Source organism: Esox lucius, chromosome 10, assembly GCF_011004845.1.
Source record: "Esox lucius isolate fEsoLuc1 chromosome 10, fEsoLuc1.pri, whole genome shotgun sequence".
Classification (NCBI taxonomy): Eukaryota; Metazoa; Chordata; class Actinopteri; order Esociformes; family Esocidae; genus Esox; species Esox lucius.
This window is the reverse complement of record NC_047578.1, coordinates 26007901-26024149: the sequence shown is the minus strand read 5'-3', so window position 1 is coordinate 26024149 and position 16249 is coordinate 26007901. Positions and strand designations below refer to the sequence as shown.

Genomic DNA, 16249 nt, shown 5'->3' with positions numbered 1-16249 from the left:
GGAGTTGCAGTAGTCAAGACGGGAGGTTATGAATGCATGTATTAGAGTTTCAAGCAGCAGGACGGGAGAATGAAGGTCTGAGTTTGGCTATGTTGCGGAGATGGAAGAATTAAGATTTCTGTTTAATATGCTTATTAAAGGAGAGTGTAGAGTCCAGAATGACGCCAAGGTTACGTGCGTGGGGGGATGGAGAAACAACGGTGTTATCGATGCAGAGAGTGAAAGTGACAGTTTTGGTGAGGGCGGATTTGGTTCCAATGAGTATGAGTTCTGTTTTCCTTCATCCATGCTTTTATTGCAGTCAGGCAGGATTCAATATGGGTCAGAGGTGGGTTGGTGAGAGATTTGGTGGCTAGATACAGTGAGAATTTCTTTTATTTGATCCCCTGCTGATGCCCACTGACTGAAAGAAATTATCATTTTAAAATTATAATTTTAATGGTAGGTTTATTTGAATAGTGAGAGACAACAATAGCAACAAAGAAATCCAGAAAAACTCATGTCAAAAATTTTATAAATTGATTTGCATTTTATTGAGTGAAATAAGTATTCAACACCTCTGCAAAACATGACTTAGTACTTGGTGGCAAAACCCTTGTTGGCCATCACAGAGGTCAGATGTTTCTTGTAGTTGGCCACCTCAGGAGGGATTTTGTCCCACTCCTCTTTGCAGATCTTCTCCAAGTCATTAAGGTTTCAAGGCTGACATTTGTCAACTAGAACCTTCAGTGGCAAGGCCACTCCAGGACCTTAATGTGCTTCTTCTTGAGCCACTCATTTGTTGCCTTGACCGTTGGTAATTTGGGTAATTGTCATGTCATGGAATACCAATCCACGATCCATTTTCAATGCCCTGGCTGAGGGAAGGAGGTTCTCACCCAAGATTTGACGGTACATGGACCCGTCCATGGTGAAGTTGTCCTGTTCTCTTCCAAAGCATAATGTTATCACCTCCATGTTTGACGGTGGAGATGGTGTTCTTGGGGTCATAGGCAGCATTCCTCCTCCTCCAAATACAGCGAGTTGAGCTGATGCCAAAGAGATCGATTTTGGTCTCATCTAACCACAACACTTTCGCCCAGTTCTCCTCTGAATCAATCAGATGTTCATTGGCAAACTTCAGACGGACCTGTACATGTGCTTTCTTGAGCAGGGGGAACTTGCGGGCACTGCAGGATTTCAGTCCTCGGTGTAATGTGTTACCAAGTGTTTTCTTGGTGACTATGATCCCAGTTGCCTTGAGATCATGCCTCAAGATCCTCCTGTGCTGATTCCTCACCGTTCTCATGATCATTGCAACTCCAGGAAGTGAGATCTTGTAGAGCCACAGACCGAGGGAGATTGACAGTACTTATGTGTTTCTTCCATTTACGAATAATCGTACCAACTGTTGTCACCTTCTCACCAAGCTGCTTGGCGATGGTCTTGTAGCCCATTCCAGCATTGTGTAGGTCTACAATCTTGTCCCTGACATCCTTGGGCAGATCTTTTGTCTTGGCCATGGTGGAGAGTTTGGAATCTGATTGCTTCTGTGGATAGGTGTCTTTTATACAGTAACAAACTGAGATTAGGAGCACTCCCTTTAAGAGTGTGCTCCTAATCTCAGCTCGTTACCTGTATAAAAGACACCTGGGAGACAGAAATCTTTCTGTTTGAGAGGGGATCAAATACCTATTTCACTCATTAAAATGCAAATCAATTTATGAAATCTTTGACAATGTGTTTTTCTGGATTTTTCTGTTGTTATTCTGTCTCTCAATGTTCAAATAAACCTACCACTAAAATGATAAATTGATAATTTTCTTGTCAGTGGGCAAATGTACAAAATCAGCAGGGGATCAAATACTTTTTTCCCTCACTGTATATTTGTGGATCATCAGCATAACAGTGGAAATTAAGGTAGACGTGACGGAGGATTTGACCAAGGGGCAGGATGTAGATGATGAAGTGTGTGGGGACCAAGTCCTGGCCTATTACTCATAGTACTCTATAGCTGGTCTACCTGTTTATCTTTAGATTGGTTAAAAATGTCATTATGGATTTATTAATGACTAATAGATCAATGGAAACATTAATTTCTATATATCTCCAATATATTTTTCCATACTGGTCATACAGTGGGGAGAACAAGTATTTGATACACTGCTGATTTTGCAAGTTTTCCTACTTAGAAAGCATGTAGAGGTCTGTAATGTTTATCATAGGTACACTTCAACTGTGAGAGACGGAATCTAAAAAGAAAATCCAGAAAATCACATTGTATGATTTTTAAATAATTAATTTGCATTTTATTGCATGACATACGTATTTGATCACCTACCAACCTGTAAGAATTCCGGATCTCACAGACCTGTCAGTTTTTCTTTAAGAAGCCCTCCTGTTCTCCACTCATTACCTGTATTAACTGCACCTGTCCACACACTCAATCAAACAGACTCCAACCTCTCCACAATGGCCAAGACCAGAGAGCTGTGTAAGGACATCAGGGATATAATTATAGACCTGCACACGGCTGGGATGGGCTACAGGACAATAGGCAAGCAGCTTGGTGAGAAGGCAACAACTTTTGGTGCAATTATTAGAAAATGGAAGAAGTTCAAGATGACGGTCAATCTCCCTCGGTCTGGGGCTCCATGCAAGATCTCACCTCTTGGGGCATCAATGATCATGAGGAAGGTGAGGGATCAGCCCAGAACTACATGGCAGGACCTGGTCAATGACCTTAAGAGAGCTGGGACCACAGTCTCAAAGAAAACCATTAGTAACACACGCCGTCATGGATTAAAATTCTGCAAAAGGTCCCCCTGCTCAATATCCAGGCCCGTCTGAAGTTTGCCAATGACCATCTGGATGATCCAGAGGAGGAATGGGAGAAGGTCAAAGAGAACAAAAATAGAGCTTTTTGGTCTAAACTCCACTCGCCGTGTTTAGAGGAAGAAGAAGGATGAGAACAACCCAAAGAACACCATCCCAATCGTGAAGCATGGAGGTGGAAACATAATTTTTTGGGGATGCTTTTCTGCAAAGGGGACAGGACGACTGCACCGTATTGAGGGGAGGATGGATGGGGCCATGTATCGCGAGATCTTGGCCAACAACCTCCTTCCCTCAGTAAGAGCATTGAAGATGGGTCATGGCTGGGTCTTCCAGCATGACAACGACCCAAAACACACAGCTAGGGCAACTAAGGAGAGGCTCCGTAAGAAGCATCTCAAGGTCCTGGAGTGGCCTAGCCAGTCTCCAGACCTGATCAGAATAAAAAATCTTTGGAGGGAGCTGCAAGTCTGTATTGCCCAGCGACAGCCTCGAAATCTGAAGGATCTGGAGAAGGTCTGTATGGAGGAGTGGGCCAAAATCCCTGCTGCATTGTGTGCAAACCTGGTCAAGAACTACAGGAAACATATGATCTCTGTAATTGCAAACAAAGGTTTTTGTACCAAATACACTCACCTAAAGGATTATTAGGAACACCATACTAACACTGTGTTTGACCCCCTTTCGCCTTCAGAACTGCCTTAATTCTATGTGGCATTGTTTCAACAAGGTGCTGAAAGCATTCTTTAGAAATGTTGGCCCATATTGATAGGATAGCATCTTGCAGTTGATGGAGATTTGTGGGAAGCACATCCAGGGCACAAAGCTCCTGTTCCACCACATCCCAAAGATGCTCTATTGGGTTGAGATCTGGTGACTGTGGGGGATATTTCAGTACAGTGAACTCATTGTCATGTTCAAGAAACCAATTTGAAATGATTCGAACTTTGTGACATGGTGCATTATCCTGCTGGAAGTAGCCATCAGAGGATGGGTACATGGTGGTCATAAAGGGATGGACATGGTCAGAAACAATGCTCAGGTAGGCCGTGGCATTTAAACGATGCCCAATTAGCACTAAGGGGCCTAAAGTGTGCCAAGAAAAGATCCCCCACACCATTACACCACCACCACCAGCCTGCACAGTGGTAACAAGGCATGATGGATCCATGTTCTCTTTCTGTTTACGCCAAATTCTGACTCTACCATCTGAATGTCTCAACAGAAATTGAGACTCATCAGACCAGGCAGCATTCTTCCAGTCTTCAACTGTCCAATTTTGGTGAGCTCGTGCAAATTGTATCCTCTTTTTCCTATTTGTAGTGGAGATGAGTGGTACCCGGTGGGAGACATTTGTGCCCGGTCTTCTGCTGTTGTAGCCCATCCGCCTCAAGGTTGTGCGTGTTGTGGCTTCACAAATGCTGTGCTCCATACCTCGGTTGTAACGAGTGGTTATTTCAGTCAAAGTGTGCTCTTCTATCAGCTTGAATCAGTCGGCCCATTCTCCTCTGACCTCTAGCATCAACAAGGCATTTTCGCCCACAGGACTGCCGCATACTGGATGTTTTTCCCTTTTCACACCATTCTTTGTAAACCCTAGAAATGGTTGTGCGTGAAAATCCCAGTAACTGAGCAGATTGTGAAATACTCAGACCGGCCCGTCTGGCACCAACAACCATGCCACACTCAGAATTGCTTAAATCACCTTTCTTTCCCATTCTGACATTCAGTTTGGAGTTCAGGAGATTGTCTTGACCAGATAACTCTGTTGTCCCCCATTATAAAAACTTAAGGGGGACAATAGATCAGTCTACATAACCGCTACGTAGCCTTGGTGACAGTCTCCCCACATTAAATTCCTTTTCCTGTACTCCATGCCACATGCCAATTACGAGGAGTGCAAAGATTGGAAAGTTAGCTGAAGACATTTGTACTTTATGGCAATTGACTGTAATTAGTCACATGCAATTGAAAATGGAGAAATTGAACAGGTGTTCCTAATAATCCTTTAGGTGACTGTATAAAGTTCTGCTTTTCTGATGTATCGAATACTTATGTCATGCAAAACAATGCAAATTAATTACTTCAAAATCATACAATGTGATTTTCTGGACTTTTGTTTTAGATTCCGTCACAGTTGAAGAGTACCTATGATAGAAATTACAGACTTCTACATGCTTTGTAAGTGGGAAAACCTGCAAAATCGGCAGCGTATCAAATACTTGTTCTTCCCACTGTAGAAACTTGAAATCTAATGCATAGTCCACTAGAAATAGCTGGTCTACTTGTTCAACCTATGTTTTGGTGTTTCCATTGATTTATTCATTATTATTTACCACACGTTAATCATTTCAATATTAGCTGAGATGGAAATATCTATTAGAGAACTGACTACAGCAACCATGCCTAGGATAATGCCCTCAGCGGCTATACAATTATTTTAAAACAAAACGTTAATAAAACAAAAAATACCCTTTTCACCTACTCAAAGGTTGAACAACTTGGCCATCTATTTCCAGAATAATATACATCAGGTTTGAATCTTCTGTGACCATTTTCGATAAAAGATATTGAAGATGTACAGATTAATGTGTGTTTTTATTGATTATTAATCAATACATTGAAGATATACAGAATAAAACTTGCTTCTATTAATTTATTGGTTATTAATAAATCCATAATTACTCCTTTCACCAAAAAAAGTTTGAACAAGTAGGCAAGCAATTTTTTAAATAATATGCATCAGGTTTGGAGGTACTATGACCATCATTGAAAAAGATATTGAAGATATACAGACTTAAATGGGTTTTTAATTGATTTATTAATAAACCTATAATTGCCTATTTCAAGTAGGCAAGCTTGTTTTAGACTAATATGCATCAGGTATAAAGTTTCTTTTATCATTATTGAAAAGGATATTGAAGATATACATAATTACATTTTTCTACTCATATATCGATTATCAATACATCCGAATTTTTTTTTATTACTAAAACAACATTTGAAAAAGTAGGCTAGCTACTTAAAACAATATGCACCCAGTTTGAAGTTTCTATGACCATTATTGAACAATATATTTAAGATATATATAATTTTACATGTTTCCATAGATTTATTTATTATTAATAAATAAGACATTTTGACCATATGAAATGTGGTATAGAATTTAGCATGTGGATTGATGTTGATTAGTTATTTGTAATACTATACTCGTTTGCTGACATTTCGTCAAGTACCTGATTTGCTCTTTAACCACGGTCCCTAAATGTGGAAGCCTGAACCGTGGTACGAATGTCAATGTCTGTTGAATCTCGAATATAGAACTGATTTCACCTCGGTGCGACTTAGCCTATATTTTGGAACGTTCGCGCGTATCCATAACCACGGTGCTCACAGCTGCGACTGAAACTGGAATACTAGTTTGTCAAATAAGGCTTAATGTATCAAAGGATTTAGCTTATCAAAAAAAACGGCGTAGTGTATATACCCACTACATGAGAATGGCGTAGACCTGCGTTTATAGTCCCCCTCAACACCACTGGAGGTTGGGCTACAGAATCTAGACATTTCAAAACAATTCTGCTGTAATTCAGTAGTTACCAGGCTTAGCAGTAGAAATCAATGTTTACTTTGCCACATTAAATATCTGAAATTGTTTTCCTATATCATCTAATATTGTCATGCTTCTCATGCATTTCATAAGAGCAAAATATTTTAAAGAAATATCCTGGGAAACATTATTTGAAAGTTAACCCTGTGAAAGTTGAACCCTCTAATAAAAAACTAGTGGGGATTTTGTTAAGTTATTCAGACAGATATTAAGGTAGTGTTACCCAAACCTGGTCCTGGGGACCTCAAAGTGTGCCCATTTTAGTTTTTGCCCTAGCACTCACATATCTGATTCAAATAGACTTGATGATAGCTTGAATGTCAATCAAGTGTGTAAGTGGGAGGTCAAAAACTAAAACATTCACATCTTTGGGTCCCCAGGACCAGGAAACACTTCATTGAGGGCTGAGCGGACTTCATGCAGGTTTGAATATGTAGTTTTTCAGGAAGCCACAGCAAGAGTCAAATATAGTTCAAATCCCAAACACCATTCCATGTAGCACACATTTGGAAAAGTAATTTATTTTCCACATTACAAAGTTCACGACTTCACAATATTCCTTCTGCTTTAAACTATAATTATTCAGAATATAAATCTTAAAGCACATTGGTAAAGTCTGTCTTTTAGCAAAATCCAAGAAAATATTGGAACATCTAAATGTAGGTTAAGATGTGTAAGTGTACATTTACACCACATCCCAATTCATTTGTCCAATCAGACCAACTCTGAAAAAGATCTGTGAAAAGTTCAGTGGAAAAATACAACAGAAATGAGCAGCCTTGTTAAATACTGCCATAAAAATGTTTTGGTCACAGGGTCAACAATGCTTTGACTTAAGGTACATCCCCAAATTAACTTTATAAATGGCTTTAAAATGTAAGCCCTGATACATTTTAAACTCTGTTGTCCCCCATTATAAAAACTTAAGGGGGACAATAGATCAGTCTACATAACCGCTACGTAGCCTTGGTGACAGTCTCCCCACATTAAATTCCTTTTCCTGTGCTCCATGCCACATGCCAATTACGAGGAGTGCAAAGATTGGAAAGTTAGCTGAAGACATTTGTACTTTATGGCAATCGACTGTAATTAGTCACATGCAATATCTCAAATGGCCGGTGCAATCTCAGTGGCATCATTCATAAAACTACATGTTTCCTGAAACCTTGTTTGACAAGCTGTTATAAAAAGGAAATGTAACATTTAAATTATATAATTAGCTTTGAAAGCTGCATCTGCTTGACAGATTGTTGCAAGCTTAACCACAATTGCACATAATGGAGCAGCTTTTTGTATTCTAACTCAGATGATAGAAGCGCCACAACAGATATTATAATAAGGGATTCAAAACGATTTGTAGATACAGAGCAATCAAAGGATTCACACTAACCACACAAAAAAGGTTCATCAACATCCTCAATGGAGCCTTATTGAAGCGATTTAACATTTCATACAGGTATGGTCATGGGATAGTAGTATGTAATATCCTAAAATCTTCATAATGATGTACAATACACAGCTAAATGAGCCAGCTGTGCCAGATTATGATGCTAAACATATTCACAGAATTTGACAATTGTGCTCCATTTTCAATATGTTTGTCTAAGGCTGGTTTTATGGACACAGATTAAGCACAGTCCTATACAAAACAAAAATCACATTCAGTGGACATTCTGCATTCATCTTGATTTTGTTTCCCCGGACTCAGCTTTATCTGTGTCTGCAAAACACCCCAATTGTTTCTCCAGTAGCTCAGTTGGTAGAGCAAAGCACTTGCAAAGCAAGGATTGTAAGGGAGATTCCGGTGGTGGGCCAGAATGAAAATGCTTATAACTGTAAATTGCTCCGAGTGTGTCTACTAAATGCCTTAAATGTACACACAACATTGTTTGTTGTAGATGCGGACAGTCACACTGAATTCAACTTAACTAATAATCATAAAGCCCTTGAGTGAGTTGAATCAGGTGATTTTGTCCTGGGCAACAACAGAAATTGGTGCAGTTTGAGTACTCAGACTGGAGTTGAAGTACACTGATATAGATAATTCAAGAGTGAACAGTTTCTCTTTCGTAATCTACTATTGATTTATGCATACAAATGGATCTCAAAAGCACAATATACACCAGAAAGAGACAATAATATTAAACATTAACACAATACTTCAATGTCAACAATGTTACAAATATTTGTACATAAATACATAATCCCTAGTTTTAGACTACTTATAGTAATTTCAATTCAACATCTAGTTCTCAGAGAGGAAGTGGCTTAAGTGTTTCCAGTCCCGACAAAACCTGCCCTCATGGGAATACAGTGAACAGACTGATACAGACTCAATTTAGTCAAAGCCACATTGCATGTCAACAGTTTCTCTTTTTCCAATAAATACATCCCAATCATGGTCTGCCTTAAGAGACTGCATGTCTGCCTTAGGAACCTGCTCTTCCTTAAACAAGTAGCAGTTGCAAAGGCAATCCCCTTTTCATACACTCACATTAAAAACACCCGGTATAACAAACACTTGATAAAAATAAACCATTCCCTTTCTGGGTTTGATCAAACGCCTGAGATATCTAAATACAATGAGAGGTATGGGTATGTCAATACATCATGGTTAGGTGCAGGTAAATGTCAAAACAGCACTGCCACCATTTAGCCTTTTCCATCCCTTCATACTCCTCTTTATCATTTTAATATGTTGTTCCTTTTTTCCTCCACTCCCTTTTTTTTGTTTTTTTTGAGTACTCTCTTTTGGCAGTACTTTGGTTTGGAGTAATGGAACACAGTCACCTAGGAAACATTCTACCAAACATAAGGCATGATTTCTACTGCAAAGGTTGACCGAGTACCTCAGCAACAGCAATGACCACCATGAGGGTTAAAAAGACATTTGTTACAATCTAAAACCAAAGGTTGAAGTCACTCTAGCAATGAGAGGACCTGGGCAGTGTTCTGCAAATATTACAGGATGTCACTCAGGCACTGTTTTGTGGTACGTTCTGATGTAGGCGGAGTAAAAAAAAAAATAATACATGTACCAGTCTAGTTACATCTGGGTTAAAATATTATGACAGTTGCAATTATTTTCACAGAAATGTAAGAACATTAAGTAGTTCATAATGTGTTGCAGATGAAAATATCACACACAGTGGAAATATAAACATATCACACTGTACAGGTGATAATGATGCATTGTTATGATTGTATTAAAATGACCAGACACAGGCCCTGGACCAACCAACTTTTCAATAGAAATCTTTAGTCCTGTGCTAGGATTAATCTGTGCCTGGGAAACTGAACCGCCGTGTTGTTTGGTGCATTCTGCTCTAGACAAGCCACTTCACAATGCAGCTGTTGAACACTGTGTCATTGGAGTGCCATTTGACATGCTCTACTCCTGCCACAGAGCAAAGGAACATGTCCCCACGAGCATCCAGGGTCTTCAGGCCAAACAAATCTCTCAAATATAACTGGGAAAGAAGGAGATTCATTTATGCCCAACATTCTGCTTGTGAATTGTTTTATAATGCTCAGTTGGGCAATGACAGTAGAACAGACAGAAAAATCTGTAAGAAGTGGAAATACGTGTTTCTCGTACAAGAAAAATCACATCAATGTGCCTATATACAATGTATAAGAATCTGGAATGCATGACAGTAATGTAAAATAATACTTACATCCTGCTCTTTCATTTCAACCACAGTCTCGTTTTTGTCATAAAATCCAAACTGACTAAAAAAAGCAAAAGAAAACAGAAACAGTGACTGGATGCCCTTTCAAGATGCATAAAGACAGACGTAAGATTCTGCTTAAAAGCATAACATTAAGAATAGAACTAGGGAAATATAGGGTTAAGGGATACATTCAGTAGGTGCTGCCACAACAGTTGTGTTTCTTGAGTTAAGTTTCTCAGTCAAGCATTAGAAGGGTCATAATTGTGGGGGCAATTTTGGGAGAAGCTTCAGTGATGAAGACTGCTCAACTTGCTGATGTACATGTGGATGTAGAAAAAAGAAAACAATGTCTTGCAACGGAAACTCAGGTAGACATCCCGCAAACCTCTCTCTCTAGCTCATTGAGAGGCAATTCCATAAGACATGGTTGTAAGTACAATTTAATATCTAAAAATTCCAGGAGGAGAAAGTGTGGATAAAATATACAAATATGTTAAATCATTTTATTTTAGTACTCAGCCATAACTTTTCAAGCAGATAAGCAGATTGCTGTTCCATTATATACAGAAGATTACCAAGAATATTCCATTATCTAGAAATGAAGAAGCAGAAATTAACTAGTCACCTGGACTGCCAGGGTGTGATGACTCCATCGTCTGGCCCGCCAATTAAAACCAGTTTCTTGATGCGTAGGAAGTTTTTTTTCCAGACTGTGTGAACGAGGGACATTGTAAAAATTTTAATTGCTGATATAAGAACAATACATATCATAGCAACAAGTACAATGAGATAAAGGTTCAGATAAAATGCAGAGCAATACAGCAAACTCTTTTCTGAAATTAATATAATATTTCACCATGGATTTATATAAAACCCACAGCAATGTAGACAGACAAGATTCAGTCAAAAGAAGTTGCTGACCTGTTGAATTGGGATTTTGCCTCTCACTGTTCAATAAAGCCAGATAATCACTGCCATTTATGTACATGTCCGTGTGATGGGGGTCTGTTAGAGAAAACAAATTAAACAACTTATCAGTACAACCACAGATCCTTAATAAATACACCTTTACTCCTTGAGAAAGTTATTAGTGGAATAAAGACACAGCCATGACCAAAACTATTGGAGTCATTAATAAATATTACCACAAAAATTCTATATTTTATGCTAAAAATTTGAACACAATATTTTATACTAATACAACTGCTCAGAATGATTATTTCTGGGTACAACCATGCGCACATGCACTGTCCAAGGATAATGGTTCTGAGCATTTTCCCTGGACCAACCGGAGTTAGAAAACACATTGGGAGGAACCTAAGACCATTAATTCATGCCAAACCTTCCCAGAACTTTGATATCCTTTGCCTGCATGTATGGACTCAGTTCAAACCACAGGGGTTAATTTTGTGCTTTTATTTGTTATAGAGATTGTGAGGAAAGAGAGTGGTTAAATGGCAATGAGTTGGAATTGAAACTATGCTGCATGTTGCATGAATTGAACCCATGACATTAGAACTTGTATTGGATCTGATGCTATGGTCAGATGACTAGAAAACAGAGCTCTTTGGGCACACACACCAGTAAACTAAAACTGTGGGAGTTGAGTAAACAAATCTTCATGATTCCCAGTCCTCAGCTCACTCACCTTTCCAGTAGTTGCAGATGGATATCCTCTGACCGACCGCGGTGTAGCAAAAGTGAAACAGATTGGACTTCATGAACTCAGGAAATATGTACTTGAGGTAGTCTGTATCTGAAGGGAAACAAGCATTAGGATGAGTTTTTGTTTAGCCCAGCTCTCAGCTTCGCTAGGCATCATGTTTCAAACAACCATGTTGTTGGCTGCTGAGCACAAATATCCCAAATCAGGGCTTCTGACGAAAGCTTACCTCCATATTGTCCAGCCTGAGGCGAAGACAGGGAGATAAACGAGTGGACATTGTGATCTGGTAGAGTGGACAGGATCCCTCTGCAGATGAGTCCGCCTGTGACAAAAGAACAGAACACCAAGCTGTACAACACATTCCTTACTTCTCCAGACAAGTGGAATCAAAATCACAATGACCCAGCAACACACATGCACGTATTGACACCTTGAGAGTAGCAAATGAAGTGAACGCCATCTGCAGCGTTTTGCATGATGGGATAAATGGCTTCCTTGAAGCCCTCCACTTGTTTCCATAGCGGCATAAGGCTGGCGCTGCGGTCAAACAGGTCGATGACTGACACGTTGGTTCCTGGGTGAGACTGTCAAAAGAAACGGACGAGTCAGATTAGAGAACTATAATATATAATGGCGACAGTGTGAAATTACCATGTTTTTGCTGAAAGAGAACTAGGTGGGATTCAGACTGTCCAAATGGAATAAACTGTGTTTGTGAATGATGTGACAATGATGGTGACTGGTTTATCAAAAAGCTCAAGAGTTTGTAGATTGATTCGTTGGTTTTGAAATGGTGGCTCTTGCTTTAGACCAGCTTGTCAGGCAATAACATAGATGAGAGAAGATCACAGCATGCATGAGTGCCCTCCAAAATTGAGACAATTAAGCATTTTTTTGTCTTTTTTTTTTCTAGGTATTTTTACACCTTGGTTTCCAGATTTATAAATAAAACACTTTATACATAGTTCCCTATTTCAGCACACCAAAGGCATTTGGATGATTGGCGTTTTTGTAGGTTTCCCCTTTATCAAAAGGGGGTCCATGTGGTTCAGAGTGTGGCAATTGGTGATGTTTGCCACACCCCACATCACATCAACCCACAGAATTTACACATTTAGGTCTCATCCCAATCTTGACAATTTTTAAGACTATTTCAAGAAATTTCACAAAGATTGATAGAAATACATGTCATTTTAAAATACATTTCCTGCAATTCTAAAATGTTCCTACGTAGCTGAGAACGACGGCACTGCAAACACTGCTCACAGATTGAGCATTTTAAAGTAGGTTTAGCCAACAAAATAATATAAAAGGAAGCGCCTACTCAAGGACACATAAGAGGAGACATTCTTGGGCCAAGAAACACAAGTAATGGAGATTGGCTGGTGGCAATCTGTCCTTTGGTCTGATGCGTGCAAATTTGAGATTTTTGGTTCCAAACACTGTCTTTGTGAGATGTAGTGTGAGTGAATGGATGGACCGCAGAGTGAAGGAAAAGCAGCCAGAAAGTGCTTGGCATATGGGAACTCCTTAAAGACTGTTAGAAAAGCATTTCAGGTGACTGAAACAGATTTGGCATCATCTGACTTCTGCACTTTACAAAACATCTGGTTGAACACATCTCTGGTGTGTATCTAATGATTTTAACAAGATACACACCAGTTGTAAGCAAGAAGAGGTTTGTAAAGTTTTTTAATGGTAAATGGAAACACTTTTGTTCCTTTATCCTATTTTTCCACATACAATAATAAGTCTTAAACTTTGCCATGTGTAAAATGAGCTGATGAGTTGCCAAAATGAGGACACTTAAAGCTAAGGTATACATTTATTTGACTTATGGGACCGGTTCTTCTTTAATGGTCAGACAGCCAAAAGATCGGAGGGGTCAGAACATTGTTTGAGATTTAGGGTTTGTCTTTAACCTGAAGACAGGGAGGACCAATGCTGTTCCATATGCAATCAAAATTGTCTTGTAGCGGAGGTGAGCTTTGGCTTTACTCCATTTCAACTTCCAAAATAATCAGCTTCTTCTTGTTGGGGTATACACAACAGTGTGTCCATGTGGGAAAATAAAGGTGTTGTAATATGTGCAACTGCAATGTCCATAATGCTGAAATTGCTCAAGACCTATTGATTTTTCCACAGGGGTCAGACAGGGACACTAATATTGGTTGAAATACCTTAGCTTGGGTTGTGTTTGTCTATTACATAGACCTAGCCTCGAGAATGTATTAATGCATAACTCATCAATGGCAGGCTATTCGTTCAGGATTTGAATATCGATCACAAGTTGGGTAATTAATAAGTGCATATCCACTTTAAGTAGGTGCAAAATTTCTTTTTATTTAACTTGTTAAAACAATTCTTCCATTTGTATGCTTTATTTGACAGGAAAGTAATGAAACAAACAAAGCATTATTTCTTAAAGAGCAGTGGACTGGGTTGTATCCAATGATGCACCAGAGGCATACAACACTGGAGAATGAGATTATACAAAAACCTAATGTCTGCTTTGGGTGTCCAGAATTCAAGCTATACAGGAACAAAGCTTGACAGAATTACCTTAGAGTGTATCAAAAATCCATGAATGTAATTTCTAAAAAAATTCTCAAACCTGTCTTCTTGTGTGACTTCCCATTTGCTCAAAAAAATTAAAAAAATAAAACCTACATGGTATTCTGCCAACAATAAAGGAAGCTGGCATCCACTAACAGGCTAACTACTGTAAATAGTTGCTTACTGTAGATTCCTCTGGCATTTAAGAGCCGCTCTAGTCACATGATCATCCATCTGGAATCTCCTTCCAGCTGACTAAAGTGGAGAAATGAGCAAACTCACTATGTAAGTGAAACAGAAAGAGCAGTTGGTAGATTTTGATTAGCTGTAATACCTTAGATAGAATGAGGTCCCCTTTAGGCAAGGTGAAGATCACTAATTGAGAATGGTCTCTTGGAGGAGCTTGACAATTCCAATGGGACGATCATGTGACAAAAGATGTCCTTTTGCTTTCTATATAGTCATTATAAAACATTCTTAGACAGTTGGAAAACCTCAAACTTAAAACAACAAGAACACAAAGAACATGTGCATACTCTGTTATTTTCTTTTCCATCATGAATGCACTTTCAACACACATCTCCACTGGACTCAAGTCGGGTTCGAGGATCGTCCTTAAACGAGAATGTAACAGACTGATGACAAATCAGTTTTAAGTCATTTACGTACTGTGGTCTTCGTGTGCATAAAATGAAGATGATTTGGTTCTTTTTTACCGCATTGAATTGTGATGTTTTTGCAACGGTTTTAAAAACATATTGCTCTCGATTCCAGGAAAAATAAACAACCCATTTAAATACGTAGACCATTCAATATAGATTGTATTCCATACAAGAAGAAATCTGACATCATGTATCTTGTGGAACATTCTTCTGAAACCCCCACAGTCTTGTGCTATAAAAGACTACAGCTATGTTTAATGAGTAAACTATGGCGCGCGCCTTGGTCTAGCAACACAATGGAAACCCCAAGTACACAGAAATGTAAGTTCAAGATACAGATATGGCCTTACATTTCAGTATGTACACACATTCTAGATTACTTAGCCTGCCAGTTCGATTCCAGTGTAGAGCAGCCGTTTATGAGTAGCCTACCCCAACCAAATGCTTTTAGGATTGTTGCCTGCGGTGGTATATTTTGAAACACTAACCTCATTAATGAAGCGAAGTAACTCTCCAAATTCCCAGGAGCTGTCGAACAAGCCATGGACTATAACCACTGGTTTGTATCCGATGACTGCAACAACAAGGCATGCACCAATAAGTGACCACAATAACCTTTTCGCCCCGTTATTACTTCGGCAAGAGACTGGAGAAGAGGGCCCTTTCATAGTCATTTTAGAAAAACATCAAATCGAGGTTAAAAAAATTGCCTATTAATAGAAATGTTAAAACAGAAAACACGTCGTACACAATGTCCTAAACGCGACACCGAAAATATAGCTTGTTTTTGCGGCATTCCCTTTTAATAAACGTGTACAAATGTGTATTTAAATAGTGTCACTCCATGACCCTTTCATAAAAAAATATTTTAAATAAACGATCACCCCGTGCAGAATTACTGCAGTCTGATATTACAGCTGTCGCGAACCCGCGACTTGAATCATTCCGACCAGCTACTTGTACCTGCGTAGTGAGCAACAATAAATAGTACTTCCGGGAAAAACGATTTATCTAAATAAAAGTCCACCACGTAATTATTAGAAAATCTTCAAACTATATGTTCAAATACCAAAAAGCTTTGTCTAAACATTTGTTCATACCTAACAGACATTGACTTTCAATGTTGGTTTAATAAGGTTTGTTCATGTATAAATATTGTTCACAAACATTGTTTAAAAAACACTGAAAGCCACTGTGAATTAAATTCTAACACTCAGTATCAGTCAAAAGTTTGGACACCTACTCATTCAAGGGCATTGTAGAATAA

General features: G+C 38.9%; 1 protein-coding gene across 1 annotated transcript; it reads right to left on the bottom strand.

Annotated features, from left to right (window-relative positions):
- Nucleotides 1-6925: 6925 nt before the first annotated feature.
- ppt2b (palmitoyl-protein thioesterase 2b) lies at nucleotides 6926-15939 on the bottom strand. The gene is made up of 8 exons (XM_010900456.5): nucleotides 15471-15939; nucleotides 12195-12348; nucleotides 11991-12086; nucleotides 11747-11854; nucleotides 11020-11103; nucleotides 10724-10808; nucleotides 10102-10156; nucleotides 6926-9894 (listed from the first exon to the last, which is right to left on the bottom strand). The coding sequence occupies exons 1-8, from the start codon at nucleotides 15654-15656 to the stop codon at nucleotides 9751-9753; spliced, it is 912 nt and encodes a 303-aa protein (XP_010898758.1). The 5' UTR covers nucleotides 15657-15939; the 3' UTR covers nucleotides 6926-9750.
- Between the last annotated feature and the right edge of the window lie 310 nt (nucleotides 15940-16249).